The sequence below is a fragment of the Paroedura picta genome, chromosome 11, assembly GCF_049243985.1.
Source record: "Paroedura picta isolate Pp20150507F chromosome 11, Ppicta_v3.0, whole genome shotgun sequence".
Lineage (NCBI taxonomy): Eukaryota > Metazoa > Chordata > Lepidosauria > Squamata > Gekkonidae > Paroedura > Paroedura picta.
In genome coordinates this window covers 66,161,393-66,184,929 of record NC_135379.1, presented here as the reverse complement: position 1 = coordinate 66,184,929, position 23,537 = coordinate 66,161,393, and the positions used below count along the sequence as shown (strand labels likewise).

Here is a 23,537-nt window from a genome sequence, read left to right as displayed (position 1 = left end):
TTTCCCAGTGATGTGACAGAGAGCAATTCCTTCAAGTCTCAAAAAAAGGTCTTTCCCAACCATTCTAGCCAAGATCTGCTGAACTGAAGATGTCAGGGAATGGACATAATGAACACCTGAAGTTACTCTACACGGAGTCAGGCCATCAGTTTATAAAAGTTAGTGTTCTGATGGGTCTGAGAGAGAGGTCTTTCCCATCTGACTCTGGTTGAACCTGTGGCCTTCTGCTCATGGAACAGGTGCTCTGCCTTTGAACCCAGGACAACCAGAATACGAAGCATGCACTCTCCCACAGCTACCAGCCCTTTCCCAGAAACCCTGTCCTGGAGTGAACTGCCACTGTCTGTCCAGATCTGCCAGTGAGAGAGGGTCTACCTTCCTTTTTGGCACAGGGGGATTTTGGTGTACTCTCATTAGGCAGGTACTGTGAGAACGATCCTTCAGTCAGATAAGTGCCAAATTTCATTCTGGCTTCTGGTCTCACAACAAGATCAGTATGTGATCAGCAATGCTTAATTGTTTTGGGAAAGATGTCACAGGGATGCCTGTCAAGTGCAATGCATTAAAAGTGTAGGATTCACACACACACACACACACACACTAAAGGCAGAGTAACTAAATTGTAAGGCAGAATTGATTTTGAATGCCTATAGAAAGAACTATGATGCCTACACCCAGAGTATGCCAGCCATCAATTTGTTATAACTTGTCTTCACACCTTATGTGTGAGAACACTTTTTAAAATGTACTTGAAACTCCCAAGATGCAATTCTGCAGAGAGAACAAGTTATCCCAATTCAAGGAGTGTAAATGCAAAACATAAATGCAAAACATTTAACACCTACAGCCCTTTGAGAGAACAATTTGGCTCTGGGTGTGTATCTCGTTTCAGCCCATAAAACTCATGCTTCAGGACTTAAAATGAGTTTGTTTCAAAAGTAGGCCTCTGGGCATTTTGATGAGGATAATTCTACTCGTTTCTTTATCTCTGCTATTCTTCTAAATGGGAGCTGTTATTTTTAAAAGTTACATCTACACACTGTATTCTTGAAAATCATATAAAAATTAATTTTGAGGAATTAGATTATTCAAAACCACTGATTGCTGAATGATAAATAAATGTCATACATAAATATCAAGCACATAGTATTTATAAAATCAGAACAATAACAGTTAAAAGCAGTAGCAGTATGAAAAAGTAGAAAATATAAATGGGTGGTCTTGAGCTTTGCTTTCCGTGTTACGTCTTAAAACGCATTTTCCTGTTTATGGGAACCAATGAAAAGCACTCTGTTTTAGCCTCATCTAGCCTCATTCAACTGCAACTATTCTAGACAGCACACATGAGCGTGAGCAGAAGAACATCCTGTGTATTTTGTACAAGTGCTACTCTTTACAGCAAAAAAGGAGAAATTATACAGAAACTTGATTTCAACAAAATATTGCATATAAGAAAAAGCTGAGCATCTACTAAATCAAACTAAATACCAGCCTCAAAAAAGCAAATAGCAAATCATAACAACAACAAAAAATTGTAATATTTTGCTCGATGTACTTGTCAGTCCAGGAGAGAACACATCTAAGAAATGTGAACAAACTACGGTAGTTGCATGAATTCACTGTTTTCTCCACCAAGGTATTTGAGTTGAGAAGAAAAAAAGAAAAGGAGGAAGGGAACGCCACTGAGACAGAAAGGACTTTTCCAGTCAAGGGGAAGAAAGGCAACGGAAGAGTCAGGATATCAGGGGCAACAGGAGGTTTCAGAGGAAAGGAAGTCAAAGGAAGATGGCAAGTTCTGTCAGATGGGCTTGGCACGTGAAGGGAATGATGCACAACAATAAACTGTTGGGAGAAAAAAAGAGCAAATAATAAAATAAATGCTGAACAAAACCAATGTGTTAAATCAATATCTTCCGGCATGCTTGCAAGCAACTAGAACCCGCCTCGTCTGCAATGTATCAACGGAGGGGAATTAGAGGATGTCCATATTTTTAATGTATTGTTTTTAATAATGTTGTCACCCGCCCTAAGATGTATTAGAAAGGTGGGCTAAAAAAATAAATATTTATTTGGTATATATTGAGTAATTTTCATTTGCGTAAAAGTTCTAATGGCTCGCTCTAGTGCAAAGACAGCTGACTCTTGTAGCTCCTAAGAATACGTTATTATAAGTCCAGTAGTTCCCAAAGTGAGCTGGTTTCCCAGTGAAAATGTCCATAATGGTGGACAAGCTTCCCTGAATGTTAATTTGGCTTCCGTCCACTACTGATTTTCCCTGCCACTGAAGTCACAGGGAAATACTGGGTACATGCTACAAGCTTTTAAGGGCCTTGGTTACTTTGAAACTCCGAGCTTCACACACTTGCCTGGGGTAGGGCATGCTAGCAGTTCAGAGCAGGATACCCCAAAGATCTGAACATTCAGACAGTGGAACTGTGCCAAGGCCAGCATGCCCACTGAGAAAATGTGTGTGGACACACATGCCAGGGATCCGGGGGAAGGGCTGTGATGCAAACACTTAGGGGCTTTCCGCACTCCTTCAAAATCGCACAATGGTTGCCAATTGAAAACGCTACTGATTTGCTGTTATGCACAACGTCGTTGACAATCTGCCACACACCTGAAACCGATCCGCAAAAAGCGCTTCCTTGTAGCACTTTCAGGGAAATCCCCAAAAGTGGATTCACCCTCTGGAAAGCGCTACACTCCTGCAACCAATCTGTAACACTAGCGGGAAAGTTCTGTGCGTTACCATTGTTGTGGTTTCTACAAAGTCCCTCCCCCTGGCTCTCTCCTCTGATCTTCCGGCGAAGCGATCGCCATTTTTTTTTCTCCGAGCGAGCGGAGATCAACGCACCGGCGAGCCTCCGTTTAGAGGCTTCCCCGGCTTCAGTCCCTCCCAAGAGCTGTTTAGTCACTAAGCACAAACAACAGAGAAGCCCATTTGCTGATGTATTTTCCCTTTATTTTTCACACTGTTTTCGGCTGAAAATCGCGCCCGTGAGGGGGGGGATTTTTTTTCCACTCGGGGGGAGCGTGGCAACGATGAAACAGCAGCTCAAACACACCTGCCAGCTGGATGGGTCTCTCCGTTGCAACGATGCAACGCATATTCGTTGCAACGGGTTGTTGTTTTTTTTTAAACCTTTCTTAAAGGGAAAGGGGCTGTTTGGGAGCATGCTAACGGCCGCCCATTGTCTGCTTGACGGCCAGGGGCAGGACGAGCTCGGCAATAGCGCTCCCTTTCTAGCGATTTTTGCCGAGAGCGGAAGCCTGTGGGAAACGATATAAATGCAACTGGATTCCACTACAAAGGCAGGTATGCATAACGACGAATTCCACTATTTTAAATGGCGATTTTTCGTTCAGCAAACAATTTGCTACGAGGATCCCGGTGCGGAAAGCCCCTTATTCTGCATATTATGCTGAATGAGATGATAGAAATGTGCAGGTGGGGATATTTTTCCCCAGTGCTTCACTATATGAACCATTCCTTCCATGCATTCAATTTAGCACGTCAGAAAGAACAACTTAGCTTCCTACTCCTCCACTCGCAGGCCACAAAGGAATACCAGCAGTGGGACTTATGCAAACCTCAGCCAGATCCCTGAATTGGCTTTTGAAAGAATCCTGGCATCTGCATAATATATGAACAGGCCTAGGACATCCAAGCAACTATGCCTGACTGCAATCCACTCAGGACTCAGGGCACCATCATGGCAACCTCCTAACTGCACTTATCAGAAAAGCAAGCCCCCCTGAACTCAGTGCAAATGACTTCTACGTCAAAAAGTCACGCCAGGCTGCTCAAGGGTTAAGATTTCCACAAACCATGCTTTCAACAAACTGCTAAGACCTCTGGACAGTATAGTTTATTCAAACACAGATAAAACTAGATTAGTGAATTTGAGGTTGGGGGGGGAACCCACAATATGTAATGTTGTACTGGGACTATTCAGTTTAGAAAGGAGATGAGTGAAGAGGGGACATCCCGTAACAGATGTTTATAAAATTACGCATCAGATGGGGAGGGTGGATTCAGAAAGCTCTTCTCACATCACCGATTCAGAACAGACCAAAGTCAGAATCCATTAAGAGGAAACAACAACCTGCCCAAATGTCGTCTTGTCATGGCCATGGATTCGCACCAAAGCCCAGCCATCAAATCCTCTGGATTCCACTGCCTCTGAGGTCTAGAGCTCTAGCTGCCTCTAGCAGCATGCCATCCCCACTAAGGACATCAGAGAAGCCCTGCTGCATCAGACCAGTGGTCCATCGCGTCCATCAGCCCTCCCACTGTTGCCCCCTGGGCACCAAGGAGACCGAGCATCCCTGCCCCAGGCAGAAGGCTCCATCTGTCTATTGTGACTAACAGACAATGATGAAACGACCAATGCAGCAGTATGGGCCACTCACACACCAGTTGCATTGCAGGGGGAAAGTCACTGGGTGTACGGAGGACACAGACAAGAACAGATCTTTTTTGGCATGAAAAGGCTACAGGTCTTATTGTTATGCAAAACGAACCTACTCAAGATATGGGCAGATCCTACCTCCTCCAGCCATCCAACCTCAAGGAGGCCATCACACCACAGCAGGCCACCCCCCCCCCATCCGCCTGCTGAGCACTGGGAGGGTGGCTTGTGGCCAGAGCTCCGTGGGCGTGGGCCCCCTTCACTCAGCCACGTGGCCTCTTCAAGGCCGGCTTCTCCCAAAGCTGCAACTGGGAGCTGCCCAATAAGGCAGCTGCTGTATTCCTTCCTTGTGCACATAACATGCAAGGCTGAAATGCCCAGGGCCCAAATACTCCCCCACTGCTGTTGGTAACAGAAGTTCCAAAGCTAATATGTACACAACTGAGCAAAGAACGGCAAGGCCATGCATCCACCAGGGTCCCCAAACCAGTAAAGTGCCCACAGCCCCCAAGGTTTACTCAGAACCTTTGAGAAGACAAGAGAGGACTCGTGATGTGCAGATGCCGCCTCTCACAGGTTATTTATTCAATTGTTTAGTCACTGCTCATCCGAAAGGTCTCATAACATTAAAATCAATAAGGTAAAAATAAATAACAAATATAAAATATTAACATTAAAATATTAAAAGGTGCAGCTGCCACCATTCCACTAATGAAAAAAGTTCAAACATGTGGTTGCCCTCCAAAGGCCAGTCTAAACAGCCTTGCATGCCCTGCAGAAGCAAAACCAGTCTGGGAAAGGATCAGGCCACCACTGAGAAGGTTCCTCCCTGGTGACAAATTACTGAGCCACACTGGGGCCAGGCAAAGGCAAGCGTCTCCCAGAGGTTGGTTGAAGGGAGTTGAAGGAGGGGGGGGGGGTAGGGAACCTTTCCCAGAGATCCCAATATGCCATCCAGCACTGAGGCAACACAGCTGTCATCTATCTACTGAGTATAAGACTGGTGAACCAACCTGTGCAGCTGGTGGGTCATTCACAAATTAGGTTATTTGATATGAACAGTCCATTTGTAGGACCACGCAGGGAAGTGCTTCCCTTAGATGGATATAGCTTTCTAAAATGGCCACTGATACTCCACATTTTTCCAAGTAAGGATTAAGCTAGTGGAGGTAACATGAAGATAGCTTGGTCAAATAACTGTGGGCAGCCCGGGAGAGGAGGCTTCCCGCTGCCCACTGGCATCTGATGGGACTGGTTTGTGGGGCTCTTCCCTGTGACAATGGCCTTCTGTCCAGAAAACTGGCAGCTCAGGTCAAAGGATCTGACAGGTCCATTTTCTGATGCGGAGGGATTCTTCTTTTTTGTATGAAGCATATGAGTCCTTGCATGGGAATGACATTGTTGTAGTCCAAGCACACATTTCCTGTCTGAGTGAGAAGCAGGATACAGAAGCATCTGCAAAGTTTTGTTTGTTTGTTTTTGAAGCTATTTTCAGGACTTAAGTAAATCTGTATTGGCCCGTGCACATTTCCCGTGGAGACAGGAGAACACACGCCTCTTGAAATGGAGACCTTTTAGGGGCAGGGCGGATGCCACACTTTACACACAATGATTGCTAACTTTGTTGTCAGCCTACGTTTGCGCCATAGAAGTCGCCACCATCATGAAATCCTGCAAAATGGTTTTCAAATCCAAATGTCTTGTAACTGTTAAATCTGTATGAATGGAGAGCATCGTCTGGGCATGAAACTGGGTGGGTGGCTGGGGGGGTCCTGCATTCTGCAGGGGGTTGGACAAGATGGCCCTGGAGGTCCCTTCCAATTCTATGAATGCAAATTATGGGTTAGATCCAACTGAAAAGCCAGCAGAGGAAGTTGGTGGCTGTTCCACGCTTTCACTCTTTGCAAGCAGCCTGAAAGGATTTTGGATGACAGGCTAGGACTGCTGAAGCAACAAAAAGGAATTGGGTGAAGCATCGCCTTCCTCCTCTGCTGTCCACTTGCTTCATGCACTTGAACAAGGGCTGTCCAGTAGGGGGGGGGGCAGGGTTCAGGTATCAGTGAACATTTTAAATGCGAAATGGGTTGCTAAAGTTTGGGGACCTCTGTTGAATAGGGGCTGCTTAGTACTATGTCCCAAGGGAGAATCTCCATGAGAGCCTGCTCACAAAGTCTAATTGAAAGGAGAAAACACTACTTTGCTGAAGGACCAAGTAGCCTGTAACCTGGGACTCCATGAGGCTAGATCATCAGTCCAGAGGAAACCAAGATGGGTGCTTCCTTGCTCATTCAGTGATCCGCTTCCCTTCATCCTGCTCTCAGGGCTCCTCTCCCTCGCAAAGGACAACAGTCTCTACGGTAGGAGCTCAATGTGGTCCTCCTTCTTGGGCCTTTATGATACATGCTTCATGCCTTATCTTTTTGTAGCAATACCCACAAAGAAGATGCTTCAGCTTCACATGACCACACTCGGGACAATAATCAATGTTTCTCTTCACTTTTAAAAGGTTTCTAGGATTCCTTTGCCTGCAGCGATTCACCTCAATGGCCCGCCTTTTCTTTGGGGCAGCCATCCAAAACACACTGTCTAAAAAGCTTGGCATCTCATCGATTTCATCCTTCTCTTCTATAGGCTCAAGCAAAGAAGCTGGACCCTGAACAGCTAATGCAGGAGCCGGGGGGGGGGGGGGCTCTGGCCGCGGAGCAGACCCAGCCAGCCCCGAAGGAAGCCGCGGATCTTGGGCCAAAACAGAAAACACTACTAAGTTACATGGAATAAAGCAAAACTCAGAGTTCTTTGCAAGCATCATCTTTGTAGGAGAATAATGATTGTCATTAGTAGAGGCCACATCACTGCACCTCTGTCATTAGTTTACGTTAATATAAATGCATTCAGCAGCACAGAGAAGAAAGAGGCTGGAAAGGAAAACACATGTATGGCTGGAAAGAGAACAGAGGAAAGTCTGGAAAAGCCACCCTCCTCCTTGGTAAAGAAGTGAAAAAAATGCACAAGTATTCAAACGTACGTTTAGGTACCCGCTTGGTTGTGTCTGCACCATCTGTTCCATTGTACAATACAGGTGGGTCCATGTCTGAGTCAGGAGGAGGGTATGGTGGGGGTGGGGGAATCACTAACTGGGGTGGGCCACGGGAGTTGCCTCTAGGAGGCTTTTGTGGCACATGACGTCCATCACCTAAAGGGGAATCAATTAGAATTCACTAGTTACTGTAACATCAAGTTAATTGTCTACTGCTCAGCTTTGCCTTAATGCATCCAATCATCACCTTCCCCGAACCACTACCCACTAAGCAGTGTCTGGAAAGAAGGTTGCCTCATCATGTCCTCATGAATGGCATCTAACTGATCAGCATGTTTCATAAATGTGAAAGACTATGCTGAAGATGTAACAACCAATTCATGGGAGTTTTTTCCATAATCATTTGGCAGTGCAATTCTATGCGGAGTTACTCTAGTCCAGAGGTGGCCAAACTGCACTTCTCCAGATGTCCATGGACTACAATTACCATGAACCTGTGCCAGCAGCATGCTTTAGTCTAAGCACATTGATTCCAGTGGCCTCACAGTGGTATAACTCTGCACAAGACTGTACTGTAAGTCTCCAAAATCGCAAATGATCACCATGCCAGGCAAAGATGATTATCTGAACTCATCTTTTCATAGAATCATAGAGTCATAGAATAACAGAGTTGGAAGGGACCTCATGGGTCATCTAGTCCAACCCCCTGCACTATGCAGAACACTCACATCCCTATCGCTCATCCACTGTCACCTGCCACCCCCTTGAGCCTTCACAGAATCAGCCTCTCTGTCAGATGGCTATCTAGCCTCTGTTTAAAAATTTCCAAAGATGGAGAACCCACCACCTCCCAAGGAAGCCTGTTCCACTGAGAAACCGCTCTAACTGTCAGGATGTTTAGATGGAATTTCTTTTGAATTAATTTCATCCCATTCATTCTGGTCTGTCCCTCTGGGGCAAGAGAGAACAATTGTGCTCCATCCTCCATATTGCAACCTTTTTTGGTTTTGAGTGGTCTGGTTTGGTCAGAAGAAGTAAATATCAGCACTGTAATACATTCTGCTCTCCTTCCTCCTGCTTATGCATTTGAATATTTGTACCCCAACTTTCTAGATTTCTAGGCCGCCCCTCTGTGTAACCGGGCTCGGAGTGGCTCCCAGCCCATAATGCATAACATAACGTATAACACAGTCAGGGCCCAGTGTACCTTTCTGCCTATCCCCCTCCAACTGGCTAGTGATCCCTGGCCCCAAGGAAGCCCACGTGACCTCAAGCAGGGCCAGAGCCTTCTCTGTCCTGGCTGCCACCTGGTGGAACGAGCTCCCGGAGGAGATCAGGGGCCTGACGGAACTCAAACAGTTCCGCAGGGCCTGCAAGAGGAAGCTCTTCCGCCAGGCATTTGGTTGAGATCAGCTAGAACCAACAACACCTCTGGGCCCCTGAACCTCCCTCCCAGGGATCCATGCACCTCTCTCAACCATCCAGGGACCTGTTTGATCTGTAGAACAGTTATTGTTGCTATCATTACCCTTGCTGTTGTCTCTATTCGGTGTAAAAAACTGAGTTCCTTTACATTCCATGTGAACTGCTCTGAGCCTCAGGGGAGGGAGGCATAGAAATGGAATGAATGAATGAATGAATGAATTAATAAAATCATACATTAAACAAATCATCCCTTCACCCTCTCTTCAAGGCTTCTTACTTTATCCTCACAAGAAAACTGTGAGCTAGACTAGCCTGAGAGAGCTCAACTACGGAGCAGGGAATTTGATATTTTCCTGGTTCAGTCCATTTATCCACTACATAATGTCTTGGAACACCTGGAACACAACTGGTTCTCCTTCATCCAAGCCGCCCCAAACTACAACTCAAAATTATTGAGCAGTAACTAATACCTCTCCATGTTGTTACAAAACTGTACCATGGTTACAGAAGAGTCAGCTTGCTGGGAGTGGTTAATTAATAAATAAATTAATAAATAAGGAACAGTAAAATCATGACAGTCAAAACAACTAAAGAGAGTAATTTTTGGAAACTGTCATTTGTCACACAACATTCTACTGAGAATATGCAAATAAAGATGGCCTTGGTGCAGGGCACATCGTGGGAGAGAGGATTCCTGCTGCCACTTCACTCCTGGGGCATTAAAGGTGAGGCACGAGGAGGATGCAAATGCAGAAGAAAAGCCAAAGGGTTTCTCCTAAAACAGGAGGCATTTATAATGGAAGCAATTAGACTTGACAGTGTGTTCATTTTTGATAGCACATCTGCATGTCTTTGGTGGTTTATGAAACATCCTGCTTTAGGATGCTTTAGTCTGATCCTGCGTTGAGCAGGGAGTTGGACTAGATGGCCTGTATGGCCCCTTCCCACACTATGATTCTATGATTCTATGAGGCCAAAGGCATAAAATTAAGTCTTAAATGCATCAGAAAATCTTTAACATGGTCCTCTTAATGCACTGATTAATTACCTCTGAAGCCTATTAGTTCTCAGAAATTTTAGAAACCCATGAAAAGTGACAGTTTGTGATGATATACCAAGCACAAGGATAACTGGTCTCAGTAAGATTCCTCACTGTACAAAGCCTGTCCAATATATGAAGAAAAGCCAGTTTGGTGTAGAGTGCAGACTTCTAATGTGGCATACCGGGTTAAATTCTGCACTCCCCCACATGCAGCCAGCTGGGTGGCCTTGGGCTCGCCACGGCACTGATAAAGCTGTTCTGACAGGGCAGTGATATCAGGGCTCTCTCAGCCTCACCCACCCCACAGGGTGTCTGTTGTGGGGAGAGGAAAGGGAAGGTGACTGGAAGCCACTTTGAGACTCCTTCGGGTAGAGAAAAGTGGCATATAAGAACCAACTCTTCTTCAGTAATATCATGGCTCTCTCAGCCTCACCTCCCTCCCAGGGTGTCTGTTGTGGGGAGAGGAAAGGGATGGCGACTGTAAGCCACTTTGAGCCTCCTTTGGGTAGAGGAAAGCAGCATATAAGAACTCTTCTTTTTCTTCTTCTTCTTCTTCAAAAACAGGGTTGCACTTACCTGGAACTGTTGTTCATCAACATCTTGTATGTAGACAAAGATTGGGAGGACACACGTGCAGGCCAAGAGAACAACCTCTGTCTTTTAAGCTCCAGAGGGGTGTGTTTGTGTGTGGTAGTCCTGCCTTGATTGGAGCTGTGCAAGCACAGGTTTTTTTGCAGTATGCATCACGTATGCCCCCCTTCTGTCAGTTCCCACCAGGCCACTACAAATTTTATTGTAGAAAAAACCTTGAACCCAATGGTTCCTTAGTGAACCAACGAACCATGCACATCAGCCAACCTAAAACTCTTACTATACAGTTTAAGTGAGAGCTCACTTCCGGGTAGGAGGGAGGGAATGTGTGTCCACAAACAAGGTATCGATGAAGGACTGTTACAGGTAAGTGCAACCCTGTTTTCATCTTCTATCTTGCTGTGCAGCAGATACCTGTGTACCAATGCAGTGCATCCTAACATCAAATGGACAATTAACACCTACTGTCCTACAGGAGGCATGAGCAACAGACACCACTCACAGTGATATCATCTGTGATGAGGGCCCCAGTAGCAAATCAAAAAGTTAACCTGACTATTTGGTTCTGTGCAAATAATAAAAATTGCCCTTCTCACATCTAGAGTATGGAGTGTCTTTTCTGCATTAGAAGTAGGCATGGGGGAAAATACTGGTAAAATAATCTCCAGGGCTCATCCCTCACACATTGGATAATGCATTTTCATTGTGCTTTTGCAGCTGGATTTCCATGTGCAAAATAGGAAAATCTAATTCTAAAGTGCACTGGAAGTGCATTACTCCAGGCGTTTGCTGGCAGGGGCTCATGGGAATTGTAGCCCATGAACATCTGGAGGACGACAGGTTGACTACCCCTGCATTACTCAATGTGTGCAGAATGAGCGCTGAGCAAAATAGAATTTCAACAACATATTGGGGTGAAAAATTTATGGTGGAGAACCACCTGTTCATTGAAAATCTTTAAAAATGGGGAAATCTACTAATTCATCTACATGCTGGTCGTGATGATTGCTAAGAAAGAAGGAGAAGAAGAAGAGTTGGTTCTTATAAGCCACTTTTCCCTACCCGAAGGAGGCTCAAAGCGTCTTACAGTCGCCTTCCCATTCCTCTCCCCACAACAGACACCCTGTGAGGGAGGGGAGGCTGAGAGAGCCCTGATATTCCTGCCCAAGGTCACCCAGCTGGCTGCACGTGGGGGAGCGCAGAATCGAACCTGGCTTACCAGATTAGAAGTCTGCACTCTTAACTACTACACCAAACTTGCTCTACACCAAAGTGACACCAAACTACACCAAACTAACCACTACACCAAAGTGACACCTTCACAGAAAGAAGGCCCAGTGGACAAGCAGAAAAAATCTCAAAAGAATTCTTTTAAGAGAAGCTAAGACCAATGACTGGGGAAGGCACTGGCAAACCACCCCGTATTGAGTCTGCCAAGAAAACGCTAGAGGGCGTCACCCCAAGGGTCAGACATGACTCGGTGCTTGCACAGGGGATACCTTTACCTTTACCTTTAAGACCAATGACAGGAACCACTCTGGAACAATCCACAGAGTTGGAGAAAACATGTTAATCAGCCTCTTCAAAAAACATTGTGTAAACTTATGGGTGAACGCTGTTGACCCCTGGACCTCCTAATAGATTGCAGCGATAGATGCCGACTGCATTTTGACTGAAGACACAGTGAACCCCCCTTGGGCCAAAGAAAGATGGCAAGTAGCCTAATAGTACTGGGTATAGGATAAGTCAACAGCCACCCCTCTGTAGGATGGCCAACTCTCAACAGTTCGATTTTAGGCCATATGAATATCTGGCTGAGAGCTTTCTGTATTGCATCAAAATGTTAACCTTAACAGTGTTGTAAAAACAACCTTTCATTCCAAATCTTCCAAACTGCCAGCTAAAAACAAGCCACCTTGTGGTGTAGAAGAGGAACACACACCAGGAGGACCAGAGCCACTGGGAGAAGAATATACTCTCCCACTGGCCATATTCAGTGGATCTGTAAACTACATCTGTCTTGGCCAAAATGGAGCCCCCAGCCTTCATTTTCCCTGGCACCCTGCTGACAGAAGGGAAAGGGGAAGGCAAAGAACAGGAGTCCCCCTCCATGGGATTTGAAGTGTCTCCTACGGAAGCTGGGTCATCCCAGTCAAAGAACAGAAAAGTAGGGCTTTGTGGGATAAAGTCATGGATGAGGACAACCACCCTGCCTGAAGATTCTGATGTCCTCATTATGGGATTCACCCAGGCAAAGCAAGCAAAGTTCATGCTCAACTGAGTCAGGTATCTTGGTGCACCATTGAGTACATTTTTTTGAACAGCTCTTGGAAAGCCATGATCAATGGTCCATCGCACCAGAACTTCAACATTGATCAAGAACAGGACAACTCACACAAAGTTGAGTCAATCTGCATGGAAAATCGACCTTCTAGAAATAAAACTCACGGTCTTTGGAAAAATGACCCAGAAGGCAAGGCCACAGATACTACTCGTATGGAGCACACTAGAAGTACGTTTCCCTCAAGGTGGTGAAAAAGGAACCGAGGGAAGGGAGAGTCCCGTCCTCGGAGCACATAATGCATACTGTGGGAAAACCTGTACACATGTCGCTTCAATCAGAGTGGGATGTCCTCTTTTGGGGATGTCCCCTTAAAAGTTAAAAATTGTTCTCAGTGGCCAGCCTGCACATGCACCGTCCCAGAGTGAGGTTGCACAGCAAGACAGAAGATGAATATGCATTTATTATATTAGACCGATTCATGTTATGATTTGGAGATATGCGATAACTGTCACATGAATGTGGCCAAATGCCTATGTGTGGGATGCATACCATACATCCCAGGTACCACTTATGAACTTCTGCATCCATTAGCACGCAATGTCAACAGTTATTTTATTTCCAGACTTCCATGCTGTTCTATTAATAATGACCCCCTCAGATTGCATTGTTTCTTGTAGGAAGGTGGGGTGGGGGATATTTTAGTATTTCTCCTGGCTCTCTGAGCAGCTTGCAGGCCAGCATAATGCACATGCAGTTGGCTCAACAAAGAAAGAGCAGTTCTTACCAACTGTGCTCTGCCTCTTGTCCTCCATTTCATCTATTTTGCACGGCATAGTAGGAGTTGGTGGAGTGGGTGGAGGAGGGGCACGTCTCTTTTTCTTCTGCAATTCATTTTGCAATGAACTCTGAGACATCTGCCAAAGAGATAAAAGAGGTGCAGTTTTGTTTTTGTTTTTAAAAACCTCTCTGTTTCTTCATGAAATTCAGTGCCAAATGCAGAGCTTGAATTTTACCTACTGCAAGAAATGTCAATAAAATACCAAACAGAAGAACAGCAGCAGCTAGAGAGCTGTTTTTCCCCAGTGACATATATCCCTATTCATTTACCTTTAAAAAAGGAGATAAAGAACATTTGGCAATTGCTGAAAATGGAAGTAGGATAGGAACTGTTATTTCAGATTTAAAATACACTTTGAACCCTTCCTGCTATAACTTCAACAGTGCTCAGAGGAGTTAAAAACAGGAGTAGAAATTCTTGTACTGTTATTTGTAGATTCCAATGAGTAGCCGTGTTGGTCTGAAGTAGAACAATAAAATCAGAGTCCAGGAGCACCTTTAAGACCAACAAAGATTTACTCAAGGCGTGAGCTTTTGAGTGCAAGCTCTCTTTGTCAGACTAAGAACTGACCATCATAACAGTAGGAAAATATAAGCGAAAGTTAATCCTGTTACACTAGGCCGGCAGTAAAGAGTAGGTGTGCTCTGCAGCTAAAGATGGAGACGTTCTATCCAGTCAGTAAAAACAAGACCAGGAGCTGATTGTGGTTCAGATAATCAACTTCTTGTTGCAAAATTTAGGCTTAAATGGAAGAAAGTAGGGAAAAGCACTAGGCCACTCAGGTATGAACTAAATCATATCCCTGACAAATATACAGTAGAGGTGATAAATAGATTTAAAGAATTAGATCTGATAGACAGAGTGCCTGAAGAACTATGGATGGAGGTTCGCAATATTGTACAAGAGGTAGCAACTAAAACCATCCCAAAGAAAAAGAAATGCAAGAAATCAAAATGGATGTCTGAGGAAGCTTTACAAATAGCTGAGGAGAGAAGGGAAGTGAAAGGCAAGGGAGAAAGAGAAAGATACACCCAACTGAATGCTGCAAACAAATAGAAGAAAACAATAGAGTGGGGAAGACCAGAGATCTTTTCAAGAAAATTGGAGATATGAAGAGAACATTTCATGCATTGATGGGTATGATAAAGGAACAAAATGGTAGGGACCTCACAGAAGCAGAAGAGATTTTGAAAAAGTGGCAAAATTATACAGAAGAGCGAGCTTAACATCCTTGATAACCACAATGGGGTAGTTACTGACCTCTAAGACATCCTGGAATGTGAAGTCAAATGGGTCTTAGGAAGTCTGAGCAACAATAAAGCTAGTGGTGGTGACAGCATTCCAGTTGAACTATTCAAAATCTTAAAAGATGATGCAGTAAAAGTGCTACACTCAATATGCCAGCAAATTTGGAAAACTCAACAATGGCCACAGGATTGGAAAAGGTCAGTTTTCATTCTAATCCTGTCAGGATTGCTGCTGAATCCTGCCATGAGTTAGCATGAGTCTCTCCATGATTATTTGTTTAACCTTTTCCTTGCTTTGTACTTTAGGCCCCAGGCCCGTATATTATGCATGCATGCTTGCTTGAAACTGAAACTATGTTGTGCGCCCTGTTATCTCAGAGAGCTGTGAATTATTTGTCTTTTGAACCTCTTGGCCGGGTCTGCCTTTTGTAACCATAACATCTTATCTTGTCTCCGGAGAAGACCAAGGACGTGCGAATTGTAACACTGTGTTTTATGGCACCTGTTGACTCCTTTCCCCCTCCCTTGGGAACTTTCAAGTTTTAGGCGGGAGAACTGCCTTGATAAGGGAAGGCAAATCTGTCCTCAGGCAGATTTGACTTTTTTAGCTTAGGTGTATGAAGTAACTTCTCAATAAAACGCTTTCTTTAATAAAGAAGCTTGTTGTGAGTTCTTACAACGCTTGACAAATCCCAAAGAAGGGCAATGCCAAAGAATGTTCAAACTACCACACCATTGCACTCATTTCTCATGCTAGCAAAGTTATGCTCAAAATCCTACAAGCTAACATGGATAGACAGGTTGTCGAGAGGCATTTAGCTGCACTGGATGAGTTCAAATCAAATGCACCCGAGAGTACTCAAAGAACTTTCCAGAGAACTTGCACAGCCCTTGTTCATCATCTTCAGAACCTCTTTAAGGACTGGAGATATCCCGGAGGACTGGAAAAGAGCAAACGTTATTCCAAGCTTCAAAAAAGGGAGGAAGGATGACCCGGGAAACTACAGACCAGTGAGTCTGACCTCTGTTGTGGGGAAGATAATGGAGCAGATATTAAAGGGAGCGATCTGCAAACATCTGGAGGACAATTTGGTGATCCAAGGAAGTCAGCATGGATTTGTCTCCAACAGGTCCTGCCAGACCAACCTGGTTTCCTTTTTTGACCAAGTGACAGGTTTGCTGGATCGTGGAAATTTGGTTGATGTCATTTACTTGGATTTTAGTAAAGCTTTTGACAAGGCTCCCCATGATGTTCTGATGGATAAGTTGAAGGACTGCAATCTGGATTTTCAGATAGTTAAGTGGATAGGGAATTGGTTAGAGCAGTGGTCCCCAACCTTTCTGAGCGCCCCCGGGCCGCGCCCCCGCGGGCCCTGATTCCCTCTCCCCGCCCTCCCGCAGTAAGAAGCTTCCCGGGCCGCAAGCTTGCGGCCTGGGAAGTTTTTTACTGCGGGGGGGGGGGGCGGGGAGAGGGAGCCGCGGCCCGGCGCCATGGCCTTCGTGGCCCGGCACCGGGCTGCGGCCCGCAGGTTGGGGACCCCTGGGTTAGAGAACCGCACTCAAAGAGTTGTTGTCAATGGTGTTTCATCAGACTGGAGAGAGGTGAGTAGCGGGGTACCACAGGGCTCGGTGCTTGGCCCGGTACTTTTTAACAGATTTATTAATGATCTAGATGAGGGGGTGGAGGGACTACTCATCAACTTTGCAGATGACACCAAATTGGGAGGACTGGCAAATACCCCGGAAGATAGAGACAGAGTTCAACGAGATCTGAACACAATGGAAAAATGGGCAAATGAGAACAAGATGTAATTTAATAAAGATAAGTGTAAAGTTCTGCATCTGGGTCAGAAAAATGAAAAGCATGCCTACTGGATGGGGGATACGCTTCTAGGTAACACTGTGTGTGAACCTTGGGGTACTTGTGGATTGTAAACTAAACATGAGCAGGCAGTGTGATGCAGCGGTAAAAAAGGCGAATGGCATTTTGGGCTGTATCAACAGGGGCATCACATCAAAATCACAAGATGTCATAGTCCCATTGTATACGGCACTGGTTAGACCACACTTGGAGTACTGTGTGCAGTTCTGGAGGCCTCACTTCAAGAAGGACGTAGATAAAATTGAAAGGGTACAGAGGAGAGCGACGAAGATGATCTGGGGCCAAGGGACCAAGCCCTATGAAGATAGGTTGAGGGACTTGGGAATGTTCAGCCTGGAGAAAAGGAGGTTGAGAGGGGACATGATAGCCCTCTTTAAGTATTTGAAAGGTTGTCACTTGGAGGAGGGCAGGATGCTGTTTCCGTTGGCTGCAGAGGAGAGGACACGCAGTAATGGGTTTAAACTACAAGTACAACGATATAGGCTAGATATCAGGAAAAAAAATTTCACAGCCAGAGTAGTTCAGCAGTGGAATAGGCTGCCTAAGGAGGTGGTGAGCTCCCCCTCACTGGCAGTCTTCAAGCAAAGGTTGGATACACACTTTTCTTGGATGCTTTAGGATGCTTTGGACTGACCCTGCGTTGAGCAGGGGGTTGGACTAGATGGCCTTTATGGCCCCTTCCAACTCTATGATTCTATGATTCTATGAGATCAGCCCTTCCTGCTCCTTAGCAGGCCAGATCCTGAAGATGAAACTCAGATACTTTGGCCACCTGGTGAGAAGGAAGGACTCCCTGGAGAAGAGCCTAATGCTGGGAGCGATTGAGGGCAAAAGAAGAAGTGGATGACAGAGAATGAGGTGGCTGGATGGAGTCACTGAAGCAGTCGGTGCAAACCTAAAAGGACTCCGGGCAATTGCAGAGGACAGGAAGGCCTGCAGGATCATTGTCTATGGGGTCGCAATGGGTTGGACATGACTTCGCACCTAACAACAACAAAATAGTAGGGTGGAGCCGTGGGTTTGACAGTTTTACTTCTGATATGTCTTTATGAACTACAAATGGGTTCGAGGGGTCTGATTGCAATTTCAAGGTAGGCAGGGAATTATCATGTGGCTGTGTGTGGACGCTGTGACACAGTCTACTAAATTAACTGGATTAACTTTTGCTTATATATTCCTACTCTTATGATGGTCAGTTCTCAGTCTGATAAAGAGTGCTTGCATTCAAAAGCTCATACCTTGAATAAATCTTTGTTGGTCTAAAAGGTGCTACTGGACTCTGATTTTATTGCTATTTGTAGGGATGTTAAAAAGTCTCTTGTGGCGCAGAGTGGTAAGGCAGCCGTCTGAAAGCTCTGCCCATGAGGATGGGAGTTCGATCCCAGCAGCCGGCTCAAGGTCGACTCAGCCTTCCATCCTTCCGAGGTCAGTAAAATGAGTACCCAGCTTGCTGGGGGGTAAACGGTCATGACTGGGGAAGGCACTGGCAAACCACCCCGTATTGAGTCTGCCATGAAAACGCTGGAGGGCGTCACCCCAAGGGTCAGACATGACTCGGTGCTTGCACAGGGGATACCTTTACCTTTACCTTAGGGATGTTATGGAAATAAATGGCTGCTTTTCCCTGCCCAAGGGCAAATCTGTCCACCTTAGAGAGGATGGTTTAGTTTTTGTGATGCAGGAAACAACCAAATATTTTATTGGGATGTGCCCCCCCCCACACACACACACACCTTCTTCTTAATTTGATAAAATGGGGATAGGGCTGAAAAGGTGATTAGATGCAATTCAATAAGAGTTAGTATAGAGTTGTACATCTGGGTAACAAAAACGTGTAGCATGCATATTGGATGGGAGAGCAGTGCGAGGGAATGAGATCTTGGGGTACTTGTGGACTTTAAGTTAAATATGAGCAGACAGAGGGGACAGGATGGCCCTCTAAGTATGTGAAAGGTTGTCACATGGAAGAGAGCAGAGAATAGCTCCTGTAGGCATCAGAGGAGAGGACTTGCAGTGATGTATTTAAATTACATGTAAATCGGTACCAGCTAGATGGGGGGGGGGGGGGTTCCACTGTCAACAGTAGTTCAGCAGTGGGATCAGCTGCCTAAGGAGGTGGTGAGCTCCCCCTCACCGGCCGTTTTCAAGCAGCAGCTGGATTTATCATGGATACTTTAGGCTCCTGAATGGTGCAGAGGGTTGGACTAGATGGCCTGGATGACCCCTTCCAACTCTGTGATTCTTTGAATTAGCAGCCATTAGTTTCTGTTGTACAGTTTACATGCTTATGGTTTTTACTGGGCTGTGCTAAGGAGTGTATGTTCCAACTCATTGTAAGCATAAAGATAACTGGGTAATCACACAGAGGTGGAAAATTACTTCTAAGTTTTGAAGAAAAAGGATAAAGATGGTAAATGCACCATTTTAACCGCAGGAGATTGTCCAGCCTCACGAACGTCCTCCTCATAGCCTATGAGGCTGTTAGCTAAGTGGTGCCCATTCACAAACCTGGAGAGCTTTAAGTCAGGAGCTTATTTAAAAACCAGCAAAACAGTGTCTATAAAAATGTCGATGGCTGGAGACTGGGTCACAGCATTGGTGAAACATGGCTTGCTAATGTCGACCTTGGTCATTCTAGAAGGCTGAACGTAGACGGGCCAAACACAAAGAACAATTGTGTTTGTGTTCCACACTGGCGCACAGCAAAACAATAGAAGTTGAAAATAATTTGCTATGGCTGGCCGCTTCTTTTATAAAGAAATCAAGCCTTAACAATATTATCTGAAGCAATTTCCCTCCGAACTTTGTTACAAACTGCCCTCATTGAGTGCACAGATTATTGGCAGTCCTCAGCAGTTCATTCTGGGTGGCATTTTAAAGATTACTGAAGTTATTCAACAATTTTCTGATCAAGCTACAGCAACAGAACTTGAAAGATACATTGTTAAAATATGTTTTGTAGGGGAGGGGCACATATAACCTTCTACAGTGCCGACCTCGAAATTGCAATCAGTGTGTGAATTAAGACATACCAGTGACCTACGGTTGACAGCATCTCCACATTAAGTGTAACACGTGAACTGCTTCCATATAACATGTGAACCAGCCCTCAAATCCGCCCATAGGATTTCCAGCGGGTAAGGACTGGAATGGGAATTCCACCCACTTTATTGGACTGGCTGCCTTTAATGCAAGTTGACATTACAGCAATGCCTTGTTTCTCAAACCATTTTAAGCCACTTTTCCCGGCTTTTTCCAATATGTCACGGCCAACACCAACTGTTCTGCAGGTGAGCACAAAGCTCTGTGCAAAGTCATGGGGGCAAAGGACATTGTGGCATGCGGAAGAGCGGCTCTGTGGCCAGGCCACGGAATCAACAGTGCAAGTGAGATGCGAGATCTGCCATGACAATGCTCTTACTGCAGCCCTGTGGACTTGGTCAGAAATCTCCCTTCTTCAGAAATCTTCCCCTCTTTCATCTTTTGATGAAAGACTGTTTTTTAAAATATTATTTTTGGGTGTTTTTGTTGTATCTTTTCCTTTTGGCCTTCCTTCACCCCCAAGAAGCAGGAAAGTTACAGTTCATAAACTGCTCAGGGTTAATAAAAGCAAATGTGAGTCTTTGCACAGTGAAATTCTGTAGCCTGGCTACTTGAGGAATAAGTTCATCCTTATTCTTGGAACTCAGAAAAGAAACTGAAGTTATTGATTGTGAGAGAGCTCCATACCAGATAGGAAAGGCAGAGTAAAGGCTTTTAGCTATCAACCTAACCTGGGATGGAGAGAGAGAGAGAGAGAGAGAAGGAAAGTAACCTGAAGGAAGGGTCCCGAGAGTAGGCTTCTGGGTACCAGAGAGAGAGCTGCAAGAGTGGACAAGGGAACGCACAGAGAACCCCGTGTTCCCCCTGAAAACAAGACCTTCCTCTCATTGGTCCTTAGAGCCTCAGGGGTGTTCCTGTAGGGGTGTCTGCAGTCATGCTGGGTGCCGGGCCAGCCGACATGTGTACGCTGTGCTGCTGTGCCGCACATCTCCTTGCCAGCAGCGAGACACACTGCAGAGCCCCGCCCCTGCTAGCTCAGCCTCTGTCAGCTCCGCCTACAATCCCGGGCGCTGGTGTCTCCGCCGCCGCCATCTTCACCTCCGCCGCTGGCGGATCAGCCAGCGCTGCCGATCGGGGCCCCGCCACCGCGGCCGATGGCAGCTCTGCAGCCGCCTATGGTGGCCCTGCCACCGCCGCTCGCGGCCACGCCGCCACCTCTGCTCGCGGCCCTGCTGGCGCCAGCGATCGCAGCCCCATGGCTGCTGGCGGCTGTTCCGGGGCTGGCGCTGCCAGCGCTGGTGGCACCGCTGCCAGCGGCCGCGTGGCTGCCACCAGCGCCGGCGGCAGCTCTGGCGCCACCTCTGCTGGTGGCTCTGGCGCCGTTGCCGCTGCCACTGGCGCCAGCTCCGCCGCCGTCATCGGAAAGGCGAAGCAAGCAATGGTGGGCAAATGTGGTGAGAGTGGGAGGGGGGTGGATCAGGAGGCGCTTTGTCAGTCTGTCGGCAAGGAACCAATTGTGAGCCTCGCTGCGTGTGGCTCGCAATTGGTCCCTTGCCGCTGGACTGACACTTGAAGGACCCACTGACACTTCGCGCCTGCCGATTGGCCCCTTCAATTGTCCGTTTGGGAGTAGGGGCCTATCGGCACCCTTCCTCATCCTGGACAAGGCCCGCCCTCGGGGCCCTTACTGCTTTATTTAATCCGCTCCGCTAGGAGTGGTTAAAGATAGAATAACCAAGGATGGAGAATGGAGCCCAAGATCACTTGTCTAAGGATAAGAATTCATACTAGGTACAGCAAAAGTACTAGGTTCTGGACTAAATCCCCCTCCGTCTTGTTTTAATAATTATAGCTATCATGAAATGCTATAATTCGGTACAAATTAAAAAGCACCATCTATGCATGTAGAAGGTTCTAGGTTCAAAATCTAAGCGCTTAAAGTCAAAAGAACATGAGGAGTAAAACTGAGAAAATCCCCCTAGGTCCTTAGACAGCCGTTCCCCATCAAGCATCTAAAACCTTTTTGAGCCTGTGGGCAACTTTAAAATTTTAACAGGATGGTGGGCCCAACTGCAAAAGGCCCAATCACAAAATGGCTGCCACAGAAGGGAGAGCTACATACACATTAGAAGCCCAAGTGCAGGGAAGAAAAGTAATTTGATTAAATATACTAGGAAAGAATAGTGAGAGAACAGAACCAACACTATGCCAGCAGCTCCAAGTGAAACAACATTATTTCAATTTGCACAGCCAATCTGATCTCCTGTAGCCAATCGGAAGCCCTTCCTACTTTCCACAGGCACCGTGTTGGAGACCCCTGTATTAGATGGACCAACTGTGCAACTAAAAATACCATCAAAAATATCATCATTGTCCACCTACCTCCAACACTTGAGCTGACTGTGTCAGACAGGAAATTATATCTTTTAGCAAACTGCCTGTGTCCACTAACTAAAATAGCTGTGATTTCCTCCCTACGCAAAATCTCATCATTAATTGCAAGAATATTTCCATTCAAGGAAGTCACTCTGCAACACCAGATATTTTCACATGCATTGAAATGTGTAGACGCCACAGGTCTGCGGATGTTTTTTTGGCAAGGGAAAACAAGCAGCTTCTTTTGTTTTTGTAAATAACAATGAGATACTCCATATTGCTGCCTTCGTCTAGAAAAATTAGCTGCGAAGTATGAGGGAAACCTCTAATAAACTGGGGTATTTTAATATAAATTTAGGATAAAAAAACTTGGGAGAAACTTATTCACTTGACCAAATATGCTTAAGAATACACTGTTCAGTCTCCTTATGTTCACACATACTTGATTAGCTGAACATAAATGTAAATTTGTAACGAGAAAAACGCACTGAAACACTTAAGTGTTACTTTATGATTACCCAGGTTAGAACAGCTCCTGATGAAGTATAAAATTTGTGCCAAATTTCATAAGGAATTTGGTTCAATTTCATATTTACAGTCACTGGAGTCAAACACAGTGAGGTTAAGGACAACATTTACAAACTATAATGGATTGTGCTGCATCCACTTTATATATAAAAGTACACCCTAGGCCACACCTCTAGTGCCCACACATCTCTTTCCTGGGTGTAGTCTGCACAGAGCTCTTATTCCAATCCCAGGTCGATTTAGGCCCTGCCATCTCCACTTAATGCGATTTCCATTTTTATTTTGTCTGATTTAAATTTTCCCTCTGCAACAAGCATGATTGATCCAGAGTGACCCTACCTTTTTCCTGCAATATACTGGAACTAGATCTAAAGCCCATTTTATATTGAAATAAAATGGGCGCTAGATGTCCCCCCCCCTGGGGCGAGCCCTAAAGGCTCCTGCATTGGCGGTTCTGGGCGCAGCGTCAATGGGGCCGCAGAAGGCTTCCCCCCCCCATCTCCGGGAACGCTTGTGCCAGGGCAGGTGTAGGCCGTGCAAAGTGGGCCTACCAATTTCATGGGCTGGGGGCTGCGTCCGGGAGGCACGGGGCCGGTGAGTCTCAGGCGGCTGTGAGGCAGGCAGGCAGGGGCGCGGCGGGCGCGGGCGAGTCGGGTGGCGTGGGGGAAGGAGTCGCGTCCAGCAGGTCGCGCATGCGTGGTATGTTGTGGCGGAGTGGGCGGGGGGAGGGTGGGGGGAGGAAGCGACGCATGCGCCGAATGGTGCGCATACGTGATTCATTCCTTTGTTAGTGTGGCAGGAGCGTAGGTCGGACGGGCCGCGGCGTGGAT

The 23,537-nt window shown here is 46.0% G+C and overlaps 1 protein-coding gene and 1 pseudogene across 12 annotated transcripts in view; both read right to left on the bottom strand.

The window, feature by feature from the left end:
• The window catches only part of COBL (cordon-bleu WH2 repeat protein), a 204,956-nt gene that overhangs the window by 60,902 nt on the left and 120,517 nt on the right, over window positions 1-23,537 (bottom strand). For 11 of the 12 annotated variants that reach the window (XM_077304157.1, XM_077304152.1, XM_077304151.1 and 8 more), the window contains 2 exons: window positions 13,579-13,708; window positions 7,441-7,608 (listed from right to left, as the gene is read on the bottom strand). In XM_077304157.1, the coding sequence (XP_077160272.1) occupies window positions 7,441-7,608; window positions 13,579-13,708 (298 nt within the window). The remainder of the gene's footprint in view (window positions 1-7,440; window positions 7,609-13,578; window positions 13,709-23,537) is intronic. The other variant, XM_077304156.1, reaches the window with a different exon arrangement.
• LOC143820837 (large ribosomal subunit protein bL32m pseudogene) lies at window positions 6,664-7,282 on the bottom strand (annotated as a pseudogene).